Source organism: Triturus cristatus, chromosome 4_1 (assembly GCF_964204655.1).
Source record: "Triturus cristatus chromosome 4_1, aTriCri1.1, whole genome shotgun sequence".
In the NCBI taxonomy this organism is placed as follows: Eukaryota; Metazoa; Chordata; class Amphibia; order Caudata; family Salamandridae; genus Triturus; species Triturus cristatus.
The window spans coordinates 979,764,974-979,789,718 of NC_140585.1; the positions used below are offsets into that span (position 1 = coordinate 979,764,974).

The 24,745-nt window shown below is 48.7% G+C and overlaps 1 protein-coding gene across 3 annotated transcripts in view; it reads right to left on the reverse strand.

Annotated features, from left to right (window-relative positions):
* The window catches only part of GAS2L3 (growth arrest specific 2 like 3), a 242,004-nt gene that overhangs the window by 121,481 nt on the left and 95,778 nt on the right, over window positions 1-24,745 (reverse strand). For all 3 annotated transcript variants that reach the window (XM_085653891.1, XM_085653890.1, XM_085653892.1), the window contains 2 exons: window positions 6,160-6,325; window positions 2,851-2,969 (listed from right to left, as the gene is read on the reverse strand). In XM_085653891.1, coding sequence (XP_085510017.1) covers window positions 2,851-2,969; window positions 6,160-6,325 — 285 coding nt within the window. The remainder of the gene's footprint in view (window positions 1-2,850; window positions 2,970-6,159; window positions 6,326-24,745) is intronic.

Consider the following 24,745-nt stretch of genomic DNA (forward strand, 5'->3'; position numbering starts at 1 on the left):
CATCCACCTTGACCTCTCCCACCATGCCCTCGAGGGAGGCGCGGGATGAGTTGATGGCCTGCAGGATGGCAGCAAGGTCCGTAGCGGGGGCCGGGGCCAGTTCGCCCGTGGGGCCGGACCCCTTCTCAGAGGTCGTGAATTTGTCCATCCTGGTTTGGGTGGCCCCGGACGCCGGCTTAGTGGCCCTGTCCTTACCCATGTCTGGGGCGGCAGTCAGCTAAGCAGGGCAACAGGGTGGGAGACACTCCTGCAGGATGTCGACGGGTGCTCGGGCTGACGTGTACTCAGCAGGAAGTATGGCCAGGGGGTCCCACGGCTGGAAATGGTCGGGCGCCACCAGCTCCAGCGGTCAAGCTCCGGCGGGCCACTCAGCAGGAGAGCCAGTCCAGCCCCTGGCCACAGTCGCGCCCGCAGCCTCCCACCGACACAGCGAGGTCCAGCAGCGTAGGTCACGGTCCCAGGTCCCTGGAGAGTCTCCCGAGAGTGCCTCAGTCGAAAATCGCCAAGGCCGCAACTCCTGCGTGCAGCCCGCCTCTCCGAGGGTACTTTCGGCGCACTGCCCGATATGGCAGCCGGTAATCTCAGGGGGCCGGCACCAACCCCCAGCCCCGGCCCTGCAGGGAGGTGCGTCACCCTCTGCCGCACACCGCAGCCAAGGCTAGGTCTCTCCGCTCCAGCCGAAATCCCGGGGCACGCAGCCAAGCTTCAGACCCCCTCCTGGTGGGTCCGCCGCCACTACGGCCTGTATGCAGCCCGAGACCGCGGGCTCCAAGGTCAGATCAGTTCAGCCCCCCCCTGGGGGTTCGAGCAGCCGCACGCCCAACACCTGGAACGCCTTAGCCGGGAGGGGGGGGGAAGGGAAACCATACACACCCCGACCGCCGGCCTACGGCCCGATCCCCAAAGGCGGCTCCGCACCCACCAAGGCGTCCCCCGCAGGCCGTAGAAACCCGGCCCGGGGTCCGCGACGCGGGCGAGGGGGGAAGGGGGGGAGCCGGCCCCCGACCGTCGACACCCGGCCCGATGGGGGGGCGTCCCCACCACCTCCAGTCCCCCAGCAACTCAAGTAGCCCCGCTGGTGCGCTTCCCTGCTGCCGCACTCACCGCCTGTCATGCGGCGCAAATCGGATCCTCTGGACCAGCCCCGCACCTCCGCGGACTCCACAGGTTGGCCTCGGCTAGGGGCCTCCGTTTTTCTCCCGGGGGGGGCCCGCAGCCGCAGCAAAGGCGCCTCCTGCAGGCCGCCGGCACACCAGGGCCCAGACACCTCGTGGGCGCCGCGGGCTTGAGTAGCAGCTCGCCCGCGCCCCAGGACCGGGACCGCAGCCTCCTCTCGGCGGTCAGCTGCAGAGACGCCGGGTCGAGCGCCGAGGGGGCAGATGCGCCTCAGATCCGAGCCAGGGAGAGCAGGACGGTTCCGGACTTCAGCGCGCCCGGAAAGCACCGGCCAGGGCAGCTCAGGACGGATTAGGGAGGATTTGCGGGGTCCGGGGCCCGGAGCTTCACCGCTAAGCGGCCATGCTGGTCAGGCGCCACCTAGCGCCTCTGAAAAACTTATTTTAAGAGCCATTGAGTGCTGCGAGGCCAAATGAATGGGTGCTATATACACAGTATAAAATAACATTACAGAGGTGGATATGTGCTCAATGTCTAAACACTTATAAGGTCCAAAATGCAAGACTTATTGGCTATGTCAATGCTTGTTTATAAATGGTTCTTTTGTCCTGATCCATTGCCATCCCCTTTCCCTTGATGATATACTTATCCCCTTTCTGGCCCCTGGGATGAATGGGCACCCCTATATATATTGGATGATCAGGGTCTAAACACTCCTATGCTACTGCAAACATTTATGAAGAGGAGTGAAACAGATGCAAGAATGAACTTTAGGGACTAAGGAAAGTCACTGGGTTTGACCCTCAAAAAGGAAAGTCAGATTCACAATAGACGAAGGCCTAGGCCATGTACAGTAAGATCTGGTTCATTGATAATGGTGATTGTTGACCAGGCCGCCACATAATCAGACCAATCTTTTCTGAAAAGTAGGTGGTCAAACTGCTGGCTGACTTGCAAACTAAAAAAAAAAGGCCAATGGATCTAAAATGATTAGCTCCTCACAAACAACCAGATTCAAATTTCAGTTTAATGACTCAAGAATCTAAATGTCAGATTTACACTAAAACAAAAAAGGATTTTAGGTGGAAAAAACTATATTCTTGTCCACATTTGGTGTGAAACCTTCCAGCATTTTTTGGCATACCCGTGAGCAAATTTCCCATGGAAATTTGCATGGGAATCAGGTTTTTAGATTCCCTTTATAAATGCTACTCTCCCCCATCTCCAGCATTAATCTGCATGAATATTTCCAAGATCAGGTTTATGCACACAGTATTAATTTGGGGGAGTTTTACGCAGATTTGTCTAACTGGTCAAAAATATTGCAGTTAGAAAAATGCTTCTCATATCTCCTAATCAACTTTGATATCTACACAGCTTATTCTCACATACTCTAACATATTACGAACATACACACACAGCATTATTGTGAGGATTTATCACACGCGCCCTAAGGGTGGGCCGGTAAACTATGGCTTGGCAAGGAATCCTGAACCAAAGTCTCAGGTGTGGGGTTGAAGGGGACCTCCAACCAACAGCCTGAAATAAGGGCATTTTAAAGCAGAAATTATAAAACCTAAAAAACAAACAATTTGATCACAAAACATGAAGAACAAATCATTTACATAATTACTACATACATAGTTATATTTTAGACTTCAATGAGTGTTAAATTAGCCATTACAAAACACCACTCTGTCTTATATCAGATTAGAGGGTCAAAAAATAGCTTACCTTGAGATCATCAAATTCACAATCTCTTCTAATTAGATTTTCAATGGCATAGGTTACCTTGCAAAGAATTACACCATTATCAAGTTCTTGCATAAACTTCTCTGCTTTAATTCCTAAACCTACAGAAGCAAATTTTGTTCAGTTAAATGGTTTAAAAAAAATGTTTTAACACTTTTTATTAGCGTTTAACAACAAGTAGACACTGTACAGAGCTGAAACCGTGCTTAACGTTCCACAATATTTAGATTTAGTCCTTTACAACAGTCTAACATAGATTTTATTACCTGTTGATTGGCACCTTACACAATACTTTCCCGGTGCCCCCTCCTCCTCTCCCAGCCCTGGAGTTGATGTTGACTAGCTCATCGCCAAACAAACTGGTTACTAAACTTTACAACAGCATGCAACGCTCCTGCTTGACAATAAACACTTGTGCCCTACTTATTTTTCTAAACTGGTGTGGTGTCCATTTGTAGTGTTTTCACTATATTACTGTATGTGTTCACAAATGCTTTACACACTGCCTCTGAGATAAGCCTGCCTGCTCGTGCCAAGCTACCAAGGGGATGAGAGCAGGGGTTATTTTAGGAGTGTAGCCCCCTTACCCTGACTAGAAGCAAGGGGCCATACTTGATCAAAGGTACCTACCTCGACCAACTAGAGACCACCATTTCTAACAAGGCGCTATGGTTAGAAGAGATCTTGAAAGCGCTGTTTGTAGTAATGCAGTAATGTTGCAAAAATTGTATTTCAGACCAGTAGAGCATGTTTGAAACACTGTGTTGCACAGCTTTGAACATGTATAATGCAGTCTCCTGTCTTGCATAAAATGTCGATTCTCAGAGGTTTCACTGCATAAAGAATCATAATTTTATTAAAGACAAGGAGGATCGCATTAGCCCTCCCTGGGTGTGCTAGGGTTTGGTAATTATATTATTTTATGGAAGACAAAATTATAGTAATAAGTTTGATTATGGATTTGATGTTTATATGAAGAACAAATTTAAGGCATGTTTTTCATGTGTTTTCTTTCAGAAAATTGAGTTTAGACTATGGGTTAAAGGATGAAAAATAGGATTGAGAAGGCTGCAGATAGGATCTGCACGTTTGTTGGACAGCATAAACTAGGGGCTTGGTGGCTAGACTGATTCCAGACACCCTCGCAGGGTATGTTGGTCTATAGACCAGCTAGCTCACAAGTGCCACAGTAAGCTTCCCTAACCCGACCAGGGAGTGAATGGTTTCTGGCAACCACTGAACATGACAACCCTAACCCCTCAGGGAGCGTGGAAACAGGTCAAAACCTTTCGCTAAGTCACTCGTGCTTACGTGTGCTCAGAGAAATATACAGAATACACAGTGGGATGTTTACACTATATTTATTAAACCAACGCTATTCTTGTATAGAATACATTTGTTGCAATAATCAGTAGCCAGAAGCAGATGAAAGTGATTACAAGCACCAAAAGCGTAAATAGTAGATATAGTTCTACCATGGTGCTAAAACAGTGTATATATGCAGGCATATTAGCAAAGCAGTAATCGAGGTACTCCTACTATGGAAACCCTACACTGCGTGTATCTAGAGTGTGTGTAGCTGTGAAGCCAAGAATCCCCCCAAGGGTCGAGCCAATCGCCTTACTTGGTGGGAGAGAATGTAGGAGCCCGTCTTGGTCACGAACTGGACAAGCCCTCATGGAGAGGTCAGAAAGCTGCGTGGTGAAGTCTCAGCACGCAGGGACCCTCGGTATCAGCTGAAGTGCCTCCTCTGTGAATCTATCTGGATGCTCATTATTTATAACAGAAAGCAGCCTTTCGATGTACGTGTGGATTAGTGATGTTATGGATATATAGATAGCCCTGTCGCTCCGTGGATGAAGATAGAACGACAACTGTACATAGTGCTTAAAGAGGCCTTGTACATAATGTTCGAGACATCGTGATAATGTTGTGCGAAGCTAGATGTGGAAACAAAGTGGTTTCGGAGAAACTAATCCAACATTGTAGTCCATGCAAATATGTGCAAAAGTTCACAGCTGAAATGTTATTGTGAGGACAATGTAAGAAATAAGCTGCTTCGCTACATGGGCCTAACCTGGGAATATAACAGTGCCACTGCAGCTGATGGAGGGAGCATCTTGTTCCATTTTAAAAAATGGTAAAGCAATTAAAAACGACGCCGAATATTGGTTCTTAGATGCATGCCTTCATCCCTGATAATAACATTAAAGAAAATAATCAAAGTCTACGTCTATTTGGTACGGAAATCATTGTTCTTCAAAAGAGCATCTTAGTAAAGTCTCTAACACAGAAAGGAGAGTTTACTAAAGATGCTTCTGAAACAATAGAGAGGAATACACAAAATACATTTAAAAATGTAGGTTTTTAGATCATTATTTAAGGTGGTAAGTGATCCAGATTCACCAAATGTAGGCTGGAATAGATTATTTAGTATCATTGACAATACTACGATATGGAATTGCTGCTACTCACTTGCTCTTTATAGTGCGGTCATTAAAAATTGAGTAAACCAATTACAGCACACCAGATTGGGAGCTAATGTCAGTTTATCCTACATAAACAATACAGAGTACCAGGCAGGATGGCAGCAAATAAAAAAAAACACTAACACGTTGACCGGGAATCCTGAATGTGAACATAACATTCTAAGTGGACAGATTAGATAGCAATGGAATATTTTTATTGTAGTTTTTAATCGAGGGTATTAAAGTACAAACCTAGCCAAGATGCCAATGAGAACACCAACAGAATACAAGGCCAATATATTATGATTACTGTTTCCAGTAAGAGCTCAGGACAATAAATGTGGACAAATAGGGAAAACGTGCAAAACAGTATCACAGCAGAGTGAGGCAGAAGCCGGAGAGGTTACAATCGACGATGGTAGTCTATGATGGTCTAAATATTGTGAAGAGGTAGCTACAGAGAACGTTCCTGAATTCCACTGCACGCTTTCAAAACTACAATCCCATCAGTGAAGACTGACAAGAGTCCCAGATCTTCTGTTCTCAAAGATAGACTAGGGCTAAGTAGAAGCCTCTTCACTTTCCTATACTGCGGGCTTGTGGGCCAAACTTACACTGCGATAGCCACAAAATGGTGCACAGTTACTGTTGAGGCCTACTCTAGAGAATTCCAATTACATAGCCACTCATTTCTGCCAGATCAGAGCCCTCTGTTGTGTTTTAAAACTACATTAATTTTCCAGACCAATCTAGTTAAAATATATTCTAATAAGAAACTCATTTGAGGTTACATTCAGATTTGTAAAAAATGGATAATGCTCACCAAGTAGGCCGGATAGCCAAATGGCCAAATCTTCTTGCATCGGGATAAGTGTGGCTTCATGTCGTACAGACAACCATTGATCATACTGATGAACATCTGCCAGTCCAGGTCCGTGCCTTGGTGTCAGAGGGCAGCGTGGACTTGCCACATCATCTTCAAACAGCACCTAGACACAATGAAGAAAAATATAACACTTATAACATAGCTATATTTTCATAGCGGTGCTAGCTGTTTATGAAGCATCTTGTGATATAGAACTGGAATCGACACAAGTATGTGTGTACCAAATCTTACAGCATATTCAAACATATCTGCCTATTACTCTGTGGAAAAGTTAATTATTAGAATAAGGTTGGCCTTCCACGGTGACAACTGCACAGCATTAACCTCAAAACAAATTTTTTAGAAGACACAACATCGGAACATGGAGGAACCATCACTAAGCGCAGGTCCTTTTCTCAATACTAAGAAAAATGTATATTTGTATTTTTGTAAGACATCACACTTGAAATGATCCAACAGCAGGAATTCAGTATGCTCAGTAAACATGTAAAATCAAGTTGTGGGTTTATTAATAATCAAATTAGCAAAGTCAAGGTTTCTATTAATACGATGTGGCTCAATCCATACTCTCATGAAGTAAGCAATACTGTCTTTAACTATACCATCTTTTCTGGGATATTGCTTGATGCAATTACTTTCTTGTTTGTTGAAGAACAAATTACTTACCTTCGGTAATGCTTTTTCCAGGGGATCCACTACCTTACCTTCGGTAATGCTTTTTCCGGTGGATCCACTATGTAACTACAGATTTTTCACCCAAGGAATATCCTTATGTGCCAGACTAGATCCGGAAACTGTGACAGCAGATCTCCAACAAAGTCACATATAAACGCCACCCCTGTGCACTGACATGGGGCCCAAATAACAGTCAGAGTACCAGTGTGCAGGTATCTAGCAACAAGGAGGCAGGAAAGCAGTGAGGAACCTGCAGTTAAATAAATTATCTACTAAAAGGTAATTAATGTAAGTAACCGGTTCTTCTGATGGATGCTTTTAAACGTAGAGTCCTCACCTTGTGATTTGATAACACGGCAGTAACTTCTAAGGAGAAGGGTCTGTGGAATGGGCTCGGACCAAAAAGTCCTGTATGACCAGATGGGTGACGTCCTTCCTGTCAGACCTGGCTGTCAAGGAAGTAGTTCTTTGTGTACAGTGTATGGACACCAACAATGTGGTCTGACATATGTCGAGAACTGGCACTCTGTGGCAGCGCAGTAATAGCAGCTTTGGTCCTGGAGACACTGACATGGTAGCAGGCTTGGCCCTGGTGGGAATGAGCCCTCCGTCCTGGAGACTGCTTCTTGGCCAGAGACTATGCACCATTACACAGTCCTTTTCTGCACAGCTGTGCCTTTTTTGCTCTACAAAAGCCCAACAAAGAGCTCATCTTCCACCTGATGGTCTTTGATGTGATCGAAATAAAAGCCTCTCGGCACAGAAACCATGAACCCCACACCGCTTTGCTTGTTTAAGGTGCACATATAGTGGTGGTGTTGTCTGTGAGGACCTACGTCAGCCTCCCTTTGATGGAAGATAAGAAGGCCTTCAATTCCAGGCAAATGGCCTCCAAGTCCAACAGGTTCAAGTGGAATTGGGTTTATGCCAGAGGTCAGAGTTCTTTGACCACCATCTCTCCCAGATGACCTCCTCAACCCAGCATTGACTCATCCATCACTACCGTCAGCTCTGGGTGAGAAAGGAAAGGGGTCTGCCGCTAGTCCAATTGCCGTTGAGCAGTTACTACTGCAGATATTTTGCAGTCTACTCCACACTCTGGATAAAATCTGACAGATTCCCTTGGTTCTGGGCCACTGAAACTTCCCTTCCATGAACAGGGGGCCAAAATGTCAAAAAGCATCTGAGCCACTCTCACTCAGGCTGAAACATCAGGATCCTAGATCGAATGTCTTGGACTCATTGCAAACTGCACTGTATTCTAGATGGCTGCAGTGAAGGGGAGCCTTTGTGAGAGTGTCAGGTCTGACTTTGACATGTTGATTGTGAACCCCAATAATGTCAAGAGGTACGTCATCATCTGGCGGTGGCCTATGACTGACTGGCTAGCCTGCCTTAAACAACCGGTCATGAAGGTAGGGAAAAACAGGTATCCCCGACCTCCGAAGGTGAGCCGTGACCACCGTCATCACTTCTGTGAACACCTGAGTGGCATTAATGAGACCAAAGTAGAGCGCGGCAAACTGAAAATGAAGTCAGTCTACCTATAAAGGAGGGTAACATCTGTAGGACTGCAGGATGGGTATATGAAAATATTTGTCCTGTAAATCCAGGGCTACCATAGTGGAAGTTAGAATGAGTCCCCATGTGCAAGGCCTGCACCCTCTCTCTAGCCCCTTTGGACAAGAGCCTGCTCCTCTTGCAGCCAGGTGCTGCTCTGAAAGTCGCTCTGATGTGAGTGAAAGATGTGCAGGTCAGAAAGCAATGTTGCAATGCTCAGTAAACCAGGATTTAAGGTATTTTGTTCAGCGGGTCCAACTTGGTCCCTGTATCCAGCCTGCGCTCCATCATAGTTGGACTGAACTTGTGACTTTTTCCCAGCCCAGCATGACCAACTAACCACAGCTGGTGCTTCAAGGCCCTATTTTCACTTAAATCTTTCACATTTCTCATCTCCGGATGAGTTAATTGGATTTTTGTCATTTTGATCTCAAGTAATGTGGGATTTTTCTTGTGTTGTGTTTTCATTTTATTACTGTTTGAAGCGCTGCATAAACACTTTACACATTGCCTCTAAGTTAAGCCTGACTTCTGGTGTGCCAAGCTACCAGAGGGTTAAGCACAGGTTAATTTAGAGCTTGCTCACTTTCACAGAGATTGTGGTTACTGCTTGAGTAGGGTTTCATTCCCCTCAATTAGGAACCCAATTTCCAACAGCATAACGCATGCAGGTCTATCACAGACAGTTCTGGCATCCTTTAAATCCTCTAGTTTTTGGAGAAGACACAGTACCCTTGCACACTGTTGACAATTTTTGAAGAAAGATTTTGTCAAACTGAGGAGGAGAGGGGGAGCAAAGTTCTGGATCTGCATTTGAAAGAGTGTATAGAAAGGAACTGATGTCTGCGTGCGGGGGGGGGGGGCACTTAAATGCATCTCAATGAGTCCCTTCTGGAACAATTGCAACACCTATCAGTGTGTATTGGCACTGCTGCATAAAAGTTTCCAAATCCAGTCTGGCTTATGGGGAAGTTCTAAAACTGAGAAATCAGCAGTTAGAAGTACCAATCAGAAATAATAATAATGATGTCACTCCTGACTCTTTCTCTCCAATGTCCTATTGTGGTCTCTACTTCTAGGAATTCTAGTTTACCAAATGTCTTGCACTTATATTGTTTTGTCATTTAAGGTATTGACTCCGTTGTTATATAAAATATGGTTACTACATTCAACACTCTCATGTGCATTACACTTTTCCATATATTCATGATCCTTTATGCATATATTTCAAAGTGCATTGTTTTGTTTCCAGTTTCATGTACATAAATTCATAGAAAAATGATTATTTGGTATAAGCTTATAGCACTTCGATAGTTCATATGACATAATCCTGCAGCAGGATTCATAAAAAGAAACACAATAGGTTTATGAAAATGCGCAAGAGAGCTGACATTTATTTTCACATCTTACATCACGAGTCACAAGGTTAATTTTTCTCATAATGTCGGGAATCATAAGGTTGGTTCTCAATATAGAATATCGATACATGGGCATTTTAGTGGAGAGAGAAACTTCAGATTTTTAAGGGTGCAAAGTCACAAATAGTGAGCTTGAAGGCACTGATGCGGGCTAGTGCCATCTATCTCCTTCCCAGGAACAATGGGCCAGATGTAGGATGGATTTTTGCATGCGCAAATGGGTTTTAGACCCATTTGCGCATGCAAAAAGCCTGTGGGCCATGTACTAACCCTATTTTGCGAGTCGCTCATTAAATAGCAATCGCAAAATAGGTTTACTGACTCGCAATTAGGGAGGGGCGTTCAGAGGGCGTCCCATCCTAATAGCGAGTCTGAGCCCAATGTAAGAATGTTTTGCAACCGCAATTGCAGTCGCAAAACACTGGCAGTTTACCACCCTCTTCAAGAGGGTGGTAAACCATTCGCAAACGGGAAGGAGTCCCCAGTAGACCCCTTCCCCGTTGTGAATGGGTGCGCAAATATTTTTTCAAAGCAGGCAGTGGTCCCAGGGTCCACTACCTGCCCTTAAAAAAGAAACAAAAACGTTTCTTTTTTTTTCTAAATGCAGCCCGTGCATTTAAAAAAAAAAAACTGCATTATTTAAAAGCAGTCCCAAACATGGAGGTCTGCTGACCCCAGCAGGCCACCATCCATGGGAGCGCCAGCCATTCCCAATGGAGTCACAAATTGCAACAGCCTCATTAATATGCATGAGGCATGCAATTTCCGACCCCATTGGGAATCGCAAACAGTGTCTCAGACACTGTTGCACATTGGCAATTGTAACTCGCTATTTGCGACTCGCAATTTGTGAGTCGCAATTGCCAATGGTCATACATCTGACCCAATATGGCATAACAACGACAGAGATTAGCCTCACTTTTCCATACAAGGTTGCAGACTAAGAAAACATCTACTAACAAGCATTTGCAGTGCAATAGGTCTCGCATTTACACGAGTTTGAGCTATTGACATTGCAAATAACAATGGCTTTTATTTTAGATGAGGGTGTGAGGGCTGCACGAAGATTAAGAGCAGGAAAGGAAGCAGAATAGAGAAGCAGCAAGCACAGAAGAAGGGGGGCTGTGAAGGTGCAGGGAAATTATCTAGAGATGGGAAACGGTGAATCATGGGGGTCTCATGCACGCAAGATCAGAGCTACTGACGAGAATCTGTAAGTGCTGGAGAGAATGGAATAGTTGTGGGGCTGCATAGTGGATGTAGTGAAAGGATATTTCACTTGGGTTGAGACGGCAAATAGAATACGGCAAAGAAGAAAGAATGAAGGAGACCAAAGAAGGCCCTTGGAACCTCGATTACAATACCGTTTACAGGGTCTGACAGATTGAAGTGCCAACAAGACTACAGTTTAAACAAGCATTTGCAATGCAATAGGTCTCGCATTATTAAAGTTTGAGCTATTGGTGTTGCATTTTTTAGCAATGCCAACAGTTCAAACTTTAATAATGCGAGACCTATTGCATTGCAAATGCTTGTTTTTAAATGATAGCAATTCTGCTCTGGGTCTGTTTTTTTCACTGGACTGTCTTGTGATCTTGTATCCAGGAGTGATGGGCTGCAAGGACGGGGACTATGAGGGCGTCAGCCAGGTTCCAAGGAGGAATAATTTATTCGAGAAAAATCAAAAATCACATAATTCCCGCAGCCCTGCTTGTAGTTTATCTGGGGCTATTGGGAGTTTGGCCGGTAAATACTACCATGCACAATGCTGGCTAGATTGAAAGCCTGGACTGGCTGACGTTCCCACACATTGCACTGGGTACATGCTGCAAGGGTCTTAAAGAAGCGACAGAGAACTTACAGAAGGAACAAAACCCAGTGCTACCTAGGGATCACATTTCTTGGGTAACACCTCTAGACGCTCATGTGTTTTTTCAATCAACAGAACTTTGCATTCTGGGACTCGTAGTTCTACTTTCCCCACTGAACGCATGGACTTAAAGTTCCCATCGAGTAGTATGATAAAAAGCCAGATATGGATGAGGTTGTGAGGCATGGAATGAGTGTACAGCTGAACTCAAATCTGATAATGGCGGACCCAACAGGCCCCTTCCAAACACTTCATATCCTGAATTAATATTTTGACTGAGACCCTTCAAACGAAGTCAGGGTTGTTTAAAGATTATTCCTGGCGGGTCCCTCTGCTTCCAGAAAGGCGCTGGGAAGGGTGGTTACAATCTGAAAGCAATCTTGTGCAGGTCGGGACACCTCATTGGGATGTTTGCCTTTGGCGGGGGTAGTTAGGACCCGGCAAGTGAAAAATGGTAGGTGCCTGGGATCAGCGGGGTCACTGAGGCCTGAGAGGGAAGGGGGTGTAATGAACGGTGCCATCGGGCCCCCACTATGGCGCCCGACCGAGGGGTGGACGAGTGCAAATTGGGCGCTAATTACGGGCAGTTATTAACTGTAATTTAACTGGCATCCTTTTCTGCAAAGAGGCCAAATGAATTGAGGCACTGTAAGGCCAGCCCTCCCAAGGGTCCGAACCCCCCCCGCTCTGTTCGATGGTTTCTCCTCATGGCAGAGGCGCCAGATGTTGCAGTCGAGACCGAAGCATGGAGGTGTTCTTTGGGCCCAAGGCAGGCTTTCCTATATTCCAGCTCAATCAAAACGAATGCCAAGCCAACTGGCTACACAGACAGGGCAGCTATGCATATTATTTTTATTTTTTTTGTGGGACCCTGTCACCCGAGTCCTCTACTCCACTGTCCCAGTTACTGCTTGTGTGGCCCTGGGCACATCACTTTAAGCCAAATTCACAAATAATTTACGCGCACATAATTTTTCTTTAAAAAAAAAAAGTGTCACGCACGTGCAAAAAATCTATTTCGATTCGAAATTATGCATATTGTGTTTGGGCGGGGCGGGGTCGCTTTCTTGCAGATGCCAGTTATAAGACAATGTCTGTCCCTGATATGCCCGTACACTTGAGAAGTGTATTTGTGAGAATGTGAAGTAGTATTAGTGGAGTGCCACTACACCTGGTTGTAAATGCCTTTGTGAAATGCCCCCAATTGTTTACATACAGCTTTCGTGCACAATGTGCCCTCTTTTCTCGCAGTCTTCACCTCTGCCCCATCAATGGAGAGCTACAGCCAGCCACAAAAAAAAAAAGTGATCGCGAAACTGAAAGCGATCGCTTTTGAAAACAAAGCCGCGAGTGGTGCGCGCGCACGCGCCATATGGTTTCATTTATCGCGCCTGTGTCTGGGCACGATAATTGAAACCATATGGCAGGAATGCGCGTAATAGACACCAATAGGCCATGGGCGGAGCAATGTGCCCGCCTTTGGCCTATTGTGTGCTATTTTAAAAACGAACACGCAGGCAAAGGCCAATAGCAGGCCACAAAAGCAAAAACACACGCACGAGCGTGTACAATTCCAGGGTCCATTTCAGAACCCCGGACAAAAGGACTCTCGCCTGCGTGAGCACTGCTGAACGGTGCAACGCAGGGCGCGAGCCCTAAAAAGTGAAGAAGTACTTTTGCTATTTGCATAAGCTTCAGAAACGTATGTATCAACTGGATACATTTGAGGACCATCAGCATAACCTGCTTAGCATTGTATGATAGAGATTCGAAATGTCTACAGTAAGAAATAATAAGACAGCCTAGCTCTTACTAACACGACAAGCAACACATAGGTAGGTCTTCCTCCCTGTGCTGCCGAAAGCACTCAGGATCTTACTCCTCTAAAACATTAGAACCATACAAGAGCACAAAAATGTTCAGCACAACACTGAAAACCTGGCTCTTCTGTCACCACTTGAAGTAGTTCACTCTTAGCACACACTCTCTTTCAACATGCTCACACAACCACCCTAAAAACATAACCCACTAGCTTGGACACCCCCTCACATAGACAGTAAGCCCCAGACCCCTCACAGCTAAAAACGTACACTATTAGGGTACAAAACTTACCATATATCCACAAAAACCCTTGCTGTGTAAGAAATGCTGCTCTGAACACTATACTACCACAGGAAAGACATGTTCACTGCCTTCATATAGCTAATCCACTGTGATGCAGCTCCGACAATCTAGGGTGCAATTTATTTCCTATTAAGATAGTTCAGTGGAATACGGCATCCAATACTGAGATAAGTATAAACTGAAGTTTACACGTTAGACTCCCAAAGAGGGTACACAGCCCCATTCTTCCAGATCCGATAAAACGGGAACCGCGCACTTGGCTAATAACAACATTTGATATGCAGCGGTTTGAGAACTGGCTAGAAGGTGCTATGAATCACCCATCATGTAAAAGCTAGTAACAGAACAACATTTGCAACCCCTTCAGTCCTCTGATGAAGCATGCCAGAGTGACCAGAGCCATATCCAGCGGTCCACTACCTGCCCTTAAAAAAGAAACAAAAAACATTTCTTTTTTTTTTTTTCTTTTTTTTTTATGCAGCCCATGCATAAAAAAAAAAAAAAGAAAACATTATCCATATCCATTTCCAGTATTTCGGTCGTTCTGGATATCAGGAGCTGTGATGTGAACTGGAGAAAATGCTTCCAAAATAAGGATTTGTGTACCTTGTTCAGGATTTGAGCAGAGGCAACCCAGCCCCATGTTAGTTCTCCTGTAAGCAAGGGGTGAAACCCCCTTTTATGTCCAGCCAGCAAAACGTTGGAACTCAATCTCTGACCAAATACTGGAAATCGACATCTGTCTCCAAGCATTAAATGGTGTGGCTCTTCCCAAGACTTTTACCACAAAATTCAGAGTATTATCTGTGTGTATAAAAGGATAAGTAGTATACGTAGCAGCACCTATACTCACACTATCTGCAGACCACATGATTAAGTACTGCTACACAGGCTGCACTGTGCTCGGAGCACGTCTCTAAACCTGACCTACCTCAAACAACAACCCCAACAGAGGACATACTTCACTGGAAAACGTTTGAACCATACACTCCGGACAGCCCCAGGCCCAGGTACCAACGCCAACTGGAGGTGCTTAGCAGTCTCAGGAGAGATATGAAGAGCTCTGCAAATGTGACACTACAATACAAGGCCAGTTCCTGCTCATGAAGGCTGCCAATAGGGTGCCCATGAGGGCAACCAGCACTTCTTACGGGCTGCTTTCCACTGTAGCCAACCGATGGGTGTGCCAAATGAAAGAGACATGATCAGCTGCAACACTGGACACACACTGCTCCTACTGAACGCACTCACGCCTCTTACTAAGGGATAATTTGGACCCAGGAACTAGTCCGCATTCCTTCAAAATGGGCGGGGGGAGGTGGGGGAGGAGGTAGTCTGAACTGCTCACATGCTCTGTGTCCCAGCTAGGGAGGAAGATTTGTGAACCATAACCCCATAGGACCTGTCGCCTCGGCCAATCGCGGTTCACACTGAGAAGGGTGAAGAACCTAAAACAACAAGCTTCAATCGATTACCAGTACCTTAGGAATGCACCGCTCTTTCAACTCTTTTGTTTTTTACTGGTTATAAATTATTGTATAATCACGATGCTACTGACCTGGAACGCCAAATAGAGAAACATGAAAGCCTCAATCCTACAAAGAACAGTAACTTTGACTACCTGAAGTATGGGTCAAAAAACTGTAGGCGCTAGTGTGACCGATGCCAGAATCAGTGTTCGAAGTCAAGATATAATCGGAATGTCTGTGGACAGACAAAATTCTGCTGTCACTCCACTTGCAGCAGGAGGTGGAGGGTTTGATGTTGATGTTACCAAAGTAATCAGAGTTGGTTGGGTTCTGGTGAAGCGGAGCCCACAGCGAGGCGGGCTGAAGTCATAGCCGCAGGTAGTTCCAGTGTGTCGAGGAACACGTTGACGTGAGTGGGTGCGCCGCACACATCAACTTTAGATAGAGGTGAGGTGAATACTGTGTACCTGGAAGTTCAAAACGACACCAAAAACAGTACACGGACTAATGAACATCTAATTCCTATAGAGGATGAAGAACGGGTGTACAGTCCAAAATGATCTGCAATTAAAATATCTCCCTCGACATCCCCTCGTTAAAGACCCACCTCGCCACAGCTCAGTGGGACGTTTTCCCCAGACTGTTAGCGTCTTTGTTTCATCCCCACTTTTCCCTCGGCTCTTACCTGTGGCTGCCAAGGTCGGAAGCACGGAGCAGGCACTGGATCCGAGCCTTATAAGGGATTACGCTTTTGAGACAACACACAACTCCTTCTCAAAAAGTTTATTCCTCCCCTGAGCTGCCGCCATGTTAGCGCCGAGTCACCGGAGTCTATGGAAGATGGGAGGGATCAGCTGTGTAGGATGCATGCGCATGATCTACACAGGGCTGTCATTCTTGGAACTTGGTCCCTGTGTCACGGCTAGACCGGGGTCTTCTTCCTTCCTTTACTTACGAGCCACAGGCTCAGCCTTTTATCAGCAGAGGGAAGGGGCAGCTTCTATGCAGAGGGTGGATAATGTGAATGAAACAAAGTGCTGCTGCTGAAAGTGAAAGCGTGCCATGCGCGTTGAACAAGGTAGAAGAGACGCCGTGCGCGAGCAAAATATCCAGTTCGGGTGGGCAAGCCGAAAAGGAGACCGGGAGGGAACAAACAAGCCTCACTTGCAATGAAAAGCGAGCGTTCAGCATAAATTGTGACGCGGACCAATGAAAAGCATGGGTGGAGCTTCCACCTCACTTCCGAAAGCAACCCGACGACGATAGATCTCGCAGAGCGTGCAGCGCATGCGCTGCGACGCTAGACGAGACCTAACAAAAGACGTATGAACTACAGGCCATCACAGAAGCGTGCTATTACGGCATTTGATACTATTGTAGATATTTTCTAGAGGTAACGGGATTCGTGGGGGCTCCAACAAAGATTAATTCCATCACTGATTTGATTTAATGACTGCTATCAAATTTGTTGCACAGTTTCAATTTTTTTCAGGCATTGCATTTAGCATATTCACCCCTATTTTTATATGTGCAATCACACTCATTCATAAGAGCTATACTAAAACTGGGCCTTGATACTTAATAAAGCCGTTTTAAATATATAGTGTGGATTTCTTGGGTATGGAGCATTATCTCCAGATAAGTTGTGGCACACGAGTGGGGCACGGATCGTTTGTCTTCCCAGCTCAAGTTGGTCCAAACCTGCTCTTCTTTGGGAAGTCTACTGGACTGTATTTATTGGTGAACCTTTAAAAATGTATCATATCGCGCCCAAGTCGAGAGTATTTTTAAGGGTCACACACATGTGCACCACATTTGATTGAATTTTAAATCTTATTTTTAATCTGTGTTAAAAGATTGGTTGTACAGAGAAAGGCAATTTTCAGAGGTATGTTAACACAATATCTGATGTGGCGAGGGGTCACCGAATCATGGAGCGAAGTAATTTTAGTGGTTACAGCGAGTACCACTTATCCTCTTGAAATATTTTACTCATTCATGGAGTTTGAGCCAGAAGACTAAGGCACTAGGTACTTTACCACATAAAAGTCTGCACCAATTCCTTCAAATTACGTAGACTTAGTGACTGTATGTAGACAATTTCCACAGTATACATTACAAAGCATTAGGGACTAACATTGTAGCCCCTGCATCTGGGCAGACACCACTACATATACTAGTCTATCTTCATACAACACCCCAAGATAGATCTGAAATCTTGACTGTGTATTCCCCTTTTTTTTATTTTTTTTTATCAAACTTTATTACGTTTTTTCATGAGAAGGTACATCGTATTACACATTGCAGTGAACACATTAATTATGTAGAAGGCATAGGATACAATTCAGGCATTGTGCGCAATCTGTACAAAATGTAGTATTGTCTACGATACATTCCGATAATGTCCCAAGACAGCTAGGAAGGTCACCAGTCAAGCACATTGTTTTGTACTACATTCCCAGCCTTCAAGCTATTGTATTCGAGGGGAGCGGTGTCCGCTCAACTGTCCCACAATTCCCAATCCCACCCTGAACCCACCCTCCGTAACCAACCATGCCACAAAGAAAGAATTCTTAGTCTGGGGGCCATAGAGCATACTCCTGGGGGGGGGGGGGGGGAGAAAGGGGGGGGACCGGAGGAGAGGGCAACCCCACCCCAAGCGTGCGGCAGGGGAAGGAAGGAGGTCGATCAGTGCAGTAAGAGATGGGGAGCTAAATGGATAAACAAGAACCCCCCATGAAGTGTGGGGGGGTGAGCCCGCCCCACGGCGACCACCACCCGCCAGGAAGCGGTCTCAACCACCCAAAACACGACACCACTCAGAGCCAGGAGACAGATTCTCACTCTCAGCTATCGCAACCCACATCCGTCAACATACACTACAGCTTATGCGGGGGAACTCCGTGGGTTGGTCACCACAGCCCCCCCCCCTCCTCCTCCACCTCGCTCTTAAACAGTTCAGCCAGATGTGCCCATTCCAGGGATATAGGAAGCTTGCGCAACCCCCGACTTTCCTCACGATACAGCGCCTCACGCTCTGCCACCGACCATCTCAACACCTCTTCTCCCCAGGCCTCTACACGTGGCGGTGTGCGAGACTTTCAACGCTGTGTTATCAGGCATTTTGCTAGCATTAATGCCAGGTTGGCGAAACGGCGCAGCTGTTTCGCTTTAAGGGGGAGCGGTAAAAGACCCAATAAACAAGCCTCTGCTGTGTCCCAGGAGGGGCGTTCGGCAATCGTGCTTAAGACGTGTGTTATCCTACCCCAGTATCCCCGCAGTGCAGGGCAGAGCCACAGCATGTGTAACAGGTCGGCGTCCGGTGCCAGGCAGCGAGGACAGGTCACAACCGCTGTATTGTACATCTTACTCAGTGTATGGGGAGTAAGGTACGCCCTGTGGAGGACAAACAATTGAATAGTTTTCAATCTGCAGTTGCGGGATACTTTTTTAGGGTACTCCAATATGTAGGCCCACTCTTTATCACAAAATGTCCGGGACAAATCTGTTTCCCACCGTGTCCTGAGAGTAGCTACAGAGACCTGTGTGTGCTCCCGGAGGCCCCGGTAAAGCCATCGAACCAGAAATCGTCCATGGCCCATTATGTGAAGGGATCGCAAAAGGTGGAAGGTGGAGGGCTCTACAGGTGTCGCCTGCCATTGTGTCCGAATATACCGAGAGATCGCAGCGTGGAGCAGAAACTGGGTGTCGGGTACCCCGTTGACCCTCACAAAATCTACGTGGGACATCAAGCTGCCCTCCTGAAAAAAGGCTCCTATGGTTTCCACGTACTTGCCCGGCGCACAGAATTCCCTGCCTCGTGGGGAGGCCACACAGCGGCATGTTGGGAGAATATGGATTTTGGCATATTTACATGCCCTTGTCCAGTAATGGAGCGCTATCCTCAGCAGGGCTGGTAGGTCTAATGGCTTAGGGGCGCCGGGGCACAACAGCGATTGCAAGGCACCTCGTGCCAGTTGGGTCGGGGTATAGCCAATTTCAAACAGGTTTTTTCCGGCCAGCCAGTAGGCCCACCACTGCAGCTGGCCAGCAATACAGTCTGCCCTAAAGTCGGGTGCTCCCATCCCTCCAGCTCCACTCGGTAACCGCATCTTAGCTAACGCAACCCTATGTCTCCCCGGACCCCAGATCAGCGAGATCAGCAGTGCATCCAACTCACGAAAGATCCAAGCGGGATATGCCACCGGGACGTTGACGAAATAGTAAAGCAGGCAAGGCAACATTACCATCTTGGATATCGCTACCCGCCCCGCTATGGTGAGGGGCAATGTGTTCCAAAATGCAATTTGGGAGCGTATGGAAGAGATGGTGCGCACCAGGTTGCCTGCAATGACATCCGGCACGGAACGAAAGATATTAATCCCCAAGTACCTAAATGTGACTGGCGCCACCCTGAAGGACAAGGGCCCGAAACGGAGCTCCGGAGCTGCGAGCGTGCCACTGAAAGAATAGGCTACAGACTTGGAAGCATTGAGGTGCAATCCGGAGATCTCCCCGAAGCGGAGAAAAAGATACGCCACCTCTCCCATGTCGGCCTGGAGTATATCGTCTGCGTAAAGCGAGACCGAATGCAAGACGCCCTCCATCAGGATGCCATGGGGAACCATGGCTCGCCTGAGATTCTGGGCTAACGGTTCAAGCGCCAAGAAGAACAATATAGGTGATAGTGGACAACCCTGGCGCGTACCCCGAAAGATGGGGCAGGCTGAGGAGATAATCGAGCCTGTCTTCGCCCTGGCCGTGGGGGCGGTGTAGAGCAGCTGTATCCAGGCACATAGTTCTGGGGGAGCGCCCATTTTTCCCAATACTTCGAACATATAAGACCAGCTGAGCGTATCAAAGGCCTGCGATATATCCGAGGATAAACACCACGCGCCCGCCGGGCGGAGCCCTGAGGCGTGCAAGATGGCATGAAAGCGCCTAAGATTCAGCGATGTACTCCGTCGTGGGACAAAACCACATTGGTCTGTATGGATCAGTCGCGAAAGGAGTGGAAGAAGGCGGTTAGCAAGGAGTTTACTAAGAATTTGATATTCTGTGTTGAGGAGCGATAGAGGCCTATAGGATGTCATATCTAAGGGATCCTAATCTGGCTTTAGGAGGGAAGCGACGATCGCCTCCCGAGTGGTAGGGGGCAGCCTCCCTTCTGCGAGTGATGTCATATAGAGTTGGTGTAGGGATCAATAGGGAAGAGAAAGCGGAGTAAAATTCGATGGGCAACCCATCAGAACCAGGGGTCTTCCCCCGGGCTAGGGACTTGAGAGCTACTCTAATCTCAGCCAGAGTAATTGGTGCTTTTAAGTCGTGGATCTCTGACGCAGAGAGCACTGGTAAGTTTGCCTGCGACAGAAACTCAGTTACAGCATCTGTGCCTGGCGTTGGGTGTGCCCCATAGAGTGTCTCATAATGGGTCCGGAACGCCAAGTTTATCCCATATTGGGTTTGGACCTGTCCGTGTTGCCCGGTATGAATGACCAGGATGGGAGTCGGGCAGGTCGGGGGGGCAATTAGTCGCGCCAGTAATGGGCCCGCCCTATCAGCCTCCGAATGTGTGCGCTGAGTGTACGCCCTGTAATCTAATAAACGAAGACGATCTAGAGCCTCCGCATATTTTACTCTGGCCACCTGTAAGGATTCCTCATCCTGTTCGTCCCATTGGGCCTCTACTTCCTGTTCCTGGAACGCAGCCTCTAATTCCGTCAGGTCTCGGACCACCTCCCTACGGGCCCCCACCAGGGAACCTAGGGACACCCCCCGTATAGACACCTTAAAGGCTTCCCATTCCATGGAGCGTGTCGAGGCCGTGCCTTCGTTAACAGTAAAGTATGTGGTGATCGCCCTCTGCAAGGTGTCCCGGAAGACCTGGTCCTCTAACTGAAGGGGCTGCATCCCCCAAGTCGGTATCGGCGCTGGGGACCGGCCCCACCCAAGGCACAGTTCGATGGGGTTGTGATCGGATAGGGTTTTGCCCAAGTAAGTGCAATGGGAAATCGCAAAGGACAATGTCGGCGAGCCCAAGAAGTAATCCAGGCATGTATGCAATTGATGAGGATAAGAATAAAAGGAATACTCCTTAGCCACCGGGTGTTGCGATCTCCAAAGATCTAGCAGATTCCAACCCCGTGCCCATTGACCCAGGGCCGCAGCTCGGGCCCGTGCAGCAGTACCAGCCAAGGGAGGGTGAGATCGATCCAGCTCAACATCAAAGACAGCATTCAAATCTCCACCAAGCAACCATGGGCAATCACTCCAGTCAGATAAGGCTATGGAGACCCGGGAAAGGAATTATGCATGATCCACATTAGGGGCGTACAAGCAGCCCAGCACCACAGGCGAGCCATCTAGTAGACCCCGCAACAACACATATCTACCCTGATCGTCAACCCGGTTTTCTAACAAGGAAAAGGGGACCCCTGCGCGGAGCCACACTGCAGCCCCTCTAGAAAAGGCGGAGTATGAAGTGGCATAGAATTGACCCCTCCAACGTTTTTGCAATTTCAGGGATTCGGTATGTAACAGGTGGGTTTCTTGAAAACATACTATCTGAGCCTTGTGACGGTGCAACTGGGCTACTACTCTGTGGCGTTTTTGAATGGAGCCCATGATCCTCACATTCCAGGATATAAAAACATATGACCTAGGGGCCGTCATCGTGGCAGGAGACAACCCTTCCCTCCCCCCAGCCCCCCACCACCTCCCACCCCACCCCCCGCCCCACCCCCCACCCCCCAGACCACGTGGCAACCCTGTAAACAAAAACCTTGTTATCCAATACTGGGTCCAAAGCTCCAACTGCGTCCGACCAAACTGTAAACAGAACATAACTACAGAACCTAAACCAGTGCTAGCGCCTAATGGGGGAATAGGTTAATGACACACTGAGATATCAGTAACGTGTGCAAATCGTGGAAGCGCCCAAGACAGGGCGGGCCAGGGACCTATCCATACATGACCGGATTACACAATATGATCCAATGTCCCACTGAGGTGGGCAAAGTGCATAGGAGATGCCATCGATGAACAATGAAGGGGTGTACACTCCCAAGCGCACCTCCGGAGAGCAAGCCTCACAATAAGAAACAAAAGCCAGAATATCAGCCCGGTAGGCTCTCTAGATGGTCCTTGCTAAGGTGAGTGGAGTCCGAAGGGAACGGCGTTACACTTCCCTCCGTGTCAGAGTCCATGGAGTTTCCTGGGGATGGGCTAGTACTGATCGCAGGCCGGGTGGAGTGAAAGGAGGAGGCCAAGCACAGTGCCTTACGTTGGCCCTCCCGGATTTGCTGCTGCGGTGGAGCGCTGGAGGACGTGCTCTGCGTTAGCATAGTCTTTTTCCGCCGTCGTGGGGGTCTCTGCGATCGCGGCACCGTAGAATCCAGCCTCCTAGCCGGGAGAACCTCCGGGAAGTTTCTGTCTAGCCAGTCCCATGCACTGTCCGGTGTGTCGAAAAAGAGAGACCTCTGTTGATGAACCACTTTCAATTTGGCCGGGAAAAGCAGCGCAAAGGCGAGGCCCGCTGCGCGGACCCGCGCCTTCACTTCCATAAAGGAGAAGCGCTTCCGCTGCACTACTTGTGTGTAGTCCGGGAAGATGAGGACGGTGGTGTTATCTACACGCAGCGGGCCACTGTCCCGGGCAGCGCGCAGGAGGTGGTCACGATCCCTATAATTGAGGATACGTGCTAGTATAGGGCGGGGGTTGGCTCCCGGCGGAGGCCTCCCCGCAGGGACCCGATGCGCCCTTTCCACAGTAAAGTGGGGGGAGAGACCAGTAGGGGCCACCACTGTTTTCAGCCAGTTTTCAATATGGATCGTCGGTTCGGGCCCTCCACGCCCTCCGGGTATCCCACTATCCGGAGGTTGTTGCGGCGCGCGCCCTTCCGCATCGTCCGCACGCGCCTGTAGGGCATCGATCTCCTGGCGCATATGGGTGAGCTGTTTGGTGTGAGTTGCCACCTGTGATACCAGGGGCTCCACCGTCTGGTTCGTGTGTCGCACCTTGTCTGCCAGCTTCCGGTGGTCATCTTTCAGGAGGTTCAGGTCGACAGATATCGCTCCCAATTGGCCTTCCAGCGCCGAACGAGTGTCCCTGATCTCTTTGAGGATCATATCCAGTTTGTCCAGGGGGTAGCTGGCAATTCCGCACTTGATGATCGGTCCGGGCGATCGTCAGCGCAGACCAGGGGACGTGACATAGTGCACACACTGGACGGACGCACAGGTGCCCTAGGCTTGACCCTACCCATAACGTTGCCTAGGCGGAAGGGAGGCAGCAAACCGGGATGTCCGAGCGCGTCCGCACTAATTCCCGCTCCAGGAGCTATGTCGTGCGGTAGGCAGAGGGAAGGGCAACGATCCAAGCCCCCAAGCGCACCTCCACAGCCGCCCCCGGACCAGACGCCAGTCCCCACCAGGCGGGCAGGGCAGCATGTAGGTTCGGTAATCTAGTACTGAGGGCGATGTGAGGAAAGAGCTACACAACAGAATGTTAGGCTATCCGGGGCTTCCAAAGTCTTCCTGGTTTTGGGGCTTCTCTGTGGCACCCCCGCTACTGTTCTCTCGCAGGCAGGGTTTCAGGCGCCAAGCTCAGTCAACCACCGCTACAAGCAGTCCCCCCAAGAGTGGTCCATCGGCCCGATGTTACGCCGGCTTGCCATCGATATGCGGCGCGATGAGGGCCGCCGACACTGGACTCGCCGGCGCCATCCCCACTCAGTATCCCCCGCAGCAGCACCACACCAACCATCAGGCCAGCCAAGTCGTCCAAGTGGGTGTCTACTCACGGGCTCCGGGGTCGCTACGGCAGCCTCTGTCAATGTTGGTCGTCACCCAGCAGATGGCTCTTCTCGGACCCCTACAGCAACACCAGGGGGCCACCAGCAGTCGCACCCATCCGCGGGCAATCAGTGGCGTCCGCGGGGAGCCCCTCGCCGTCGCCCCGGTACAGCAGTTCACCAGGAGTATGTCACAAGCGCCCCAGGGCCTCCGGACCACCACTCACGAGCCCTTGCGCGAAGAAATCCCAGGGCCAGCACTCCTGCAGGGTCGCCTCAGGTCGCAGGATACGCAGCGTGCTCAGAGGTACCTCCGCCTGGGGGGGGGCCCGCCAGGCCGAATGCCGCTCCTCCACAATTCGGGGCCCCAGAGCGGGTGCAGGCACGTTGGACACCCCGGCCGTCCCTCAGGGAAGCCCTCGCATGCAGTAGCCGATGATCGGCAGGCGGGAAGTGCGTAGTCTGCTCACCATCCGCTCCGCAACCAGGCCGCAGACCGGGGGGGTCTAGTGCCGGCCAACGCCGCACGCCGCACCACGTTCACAGGCCTGGCCCTCACCACAGCTCCACGGCCGCATCCCGCTTCCACCACACCAGGCCCGGATCTGCGCGCCGC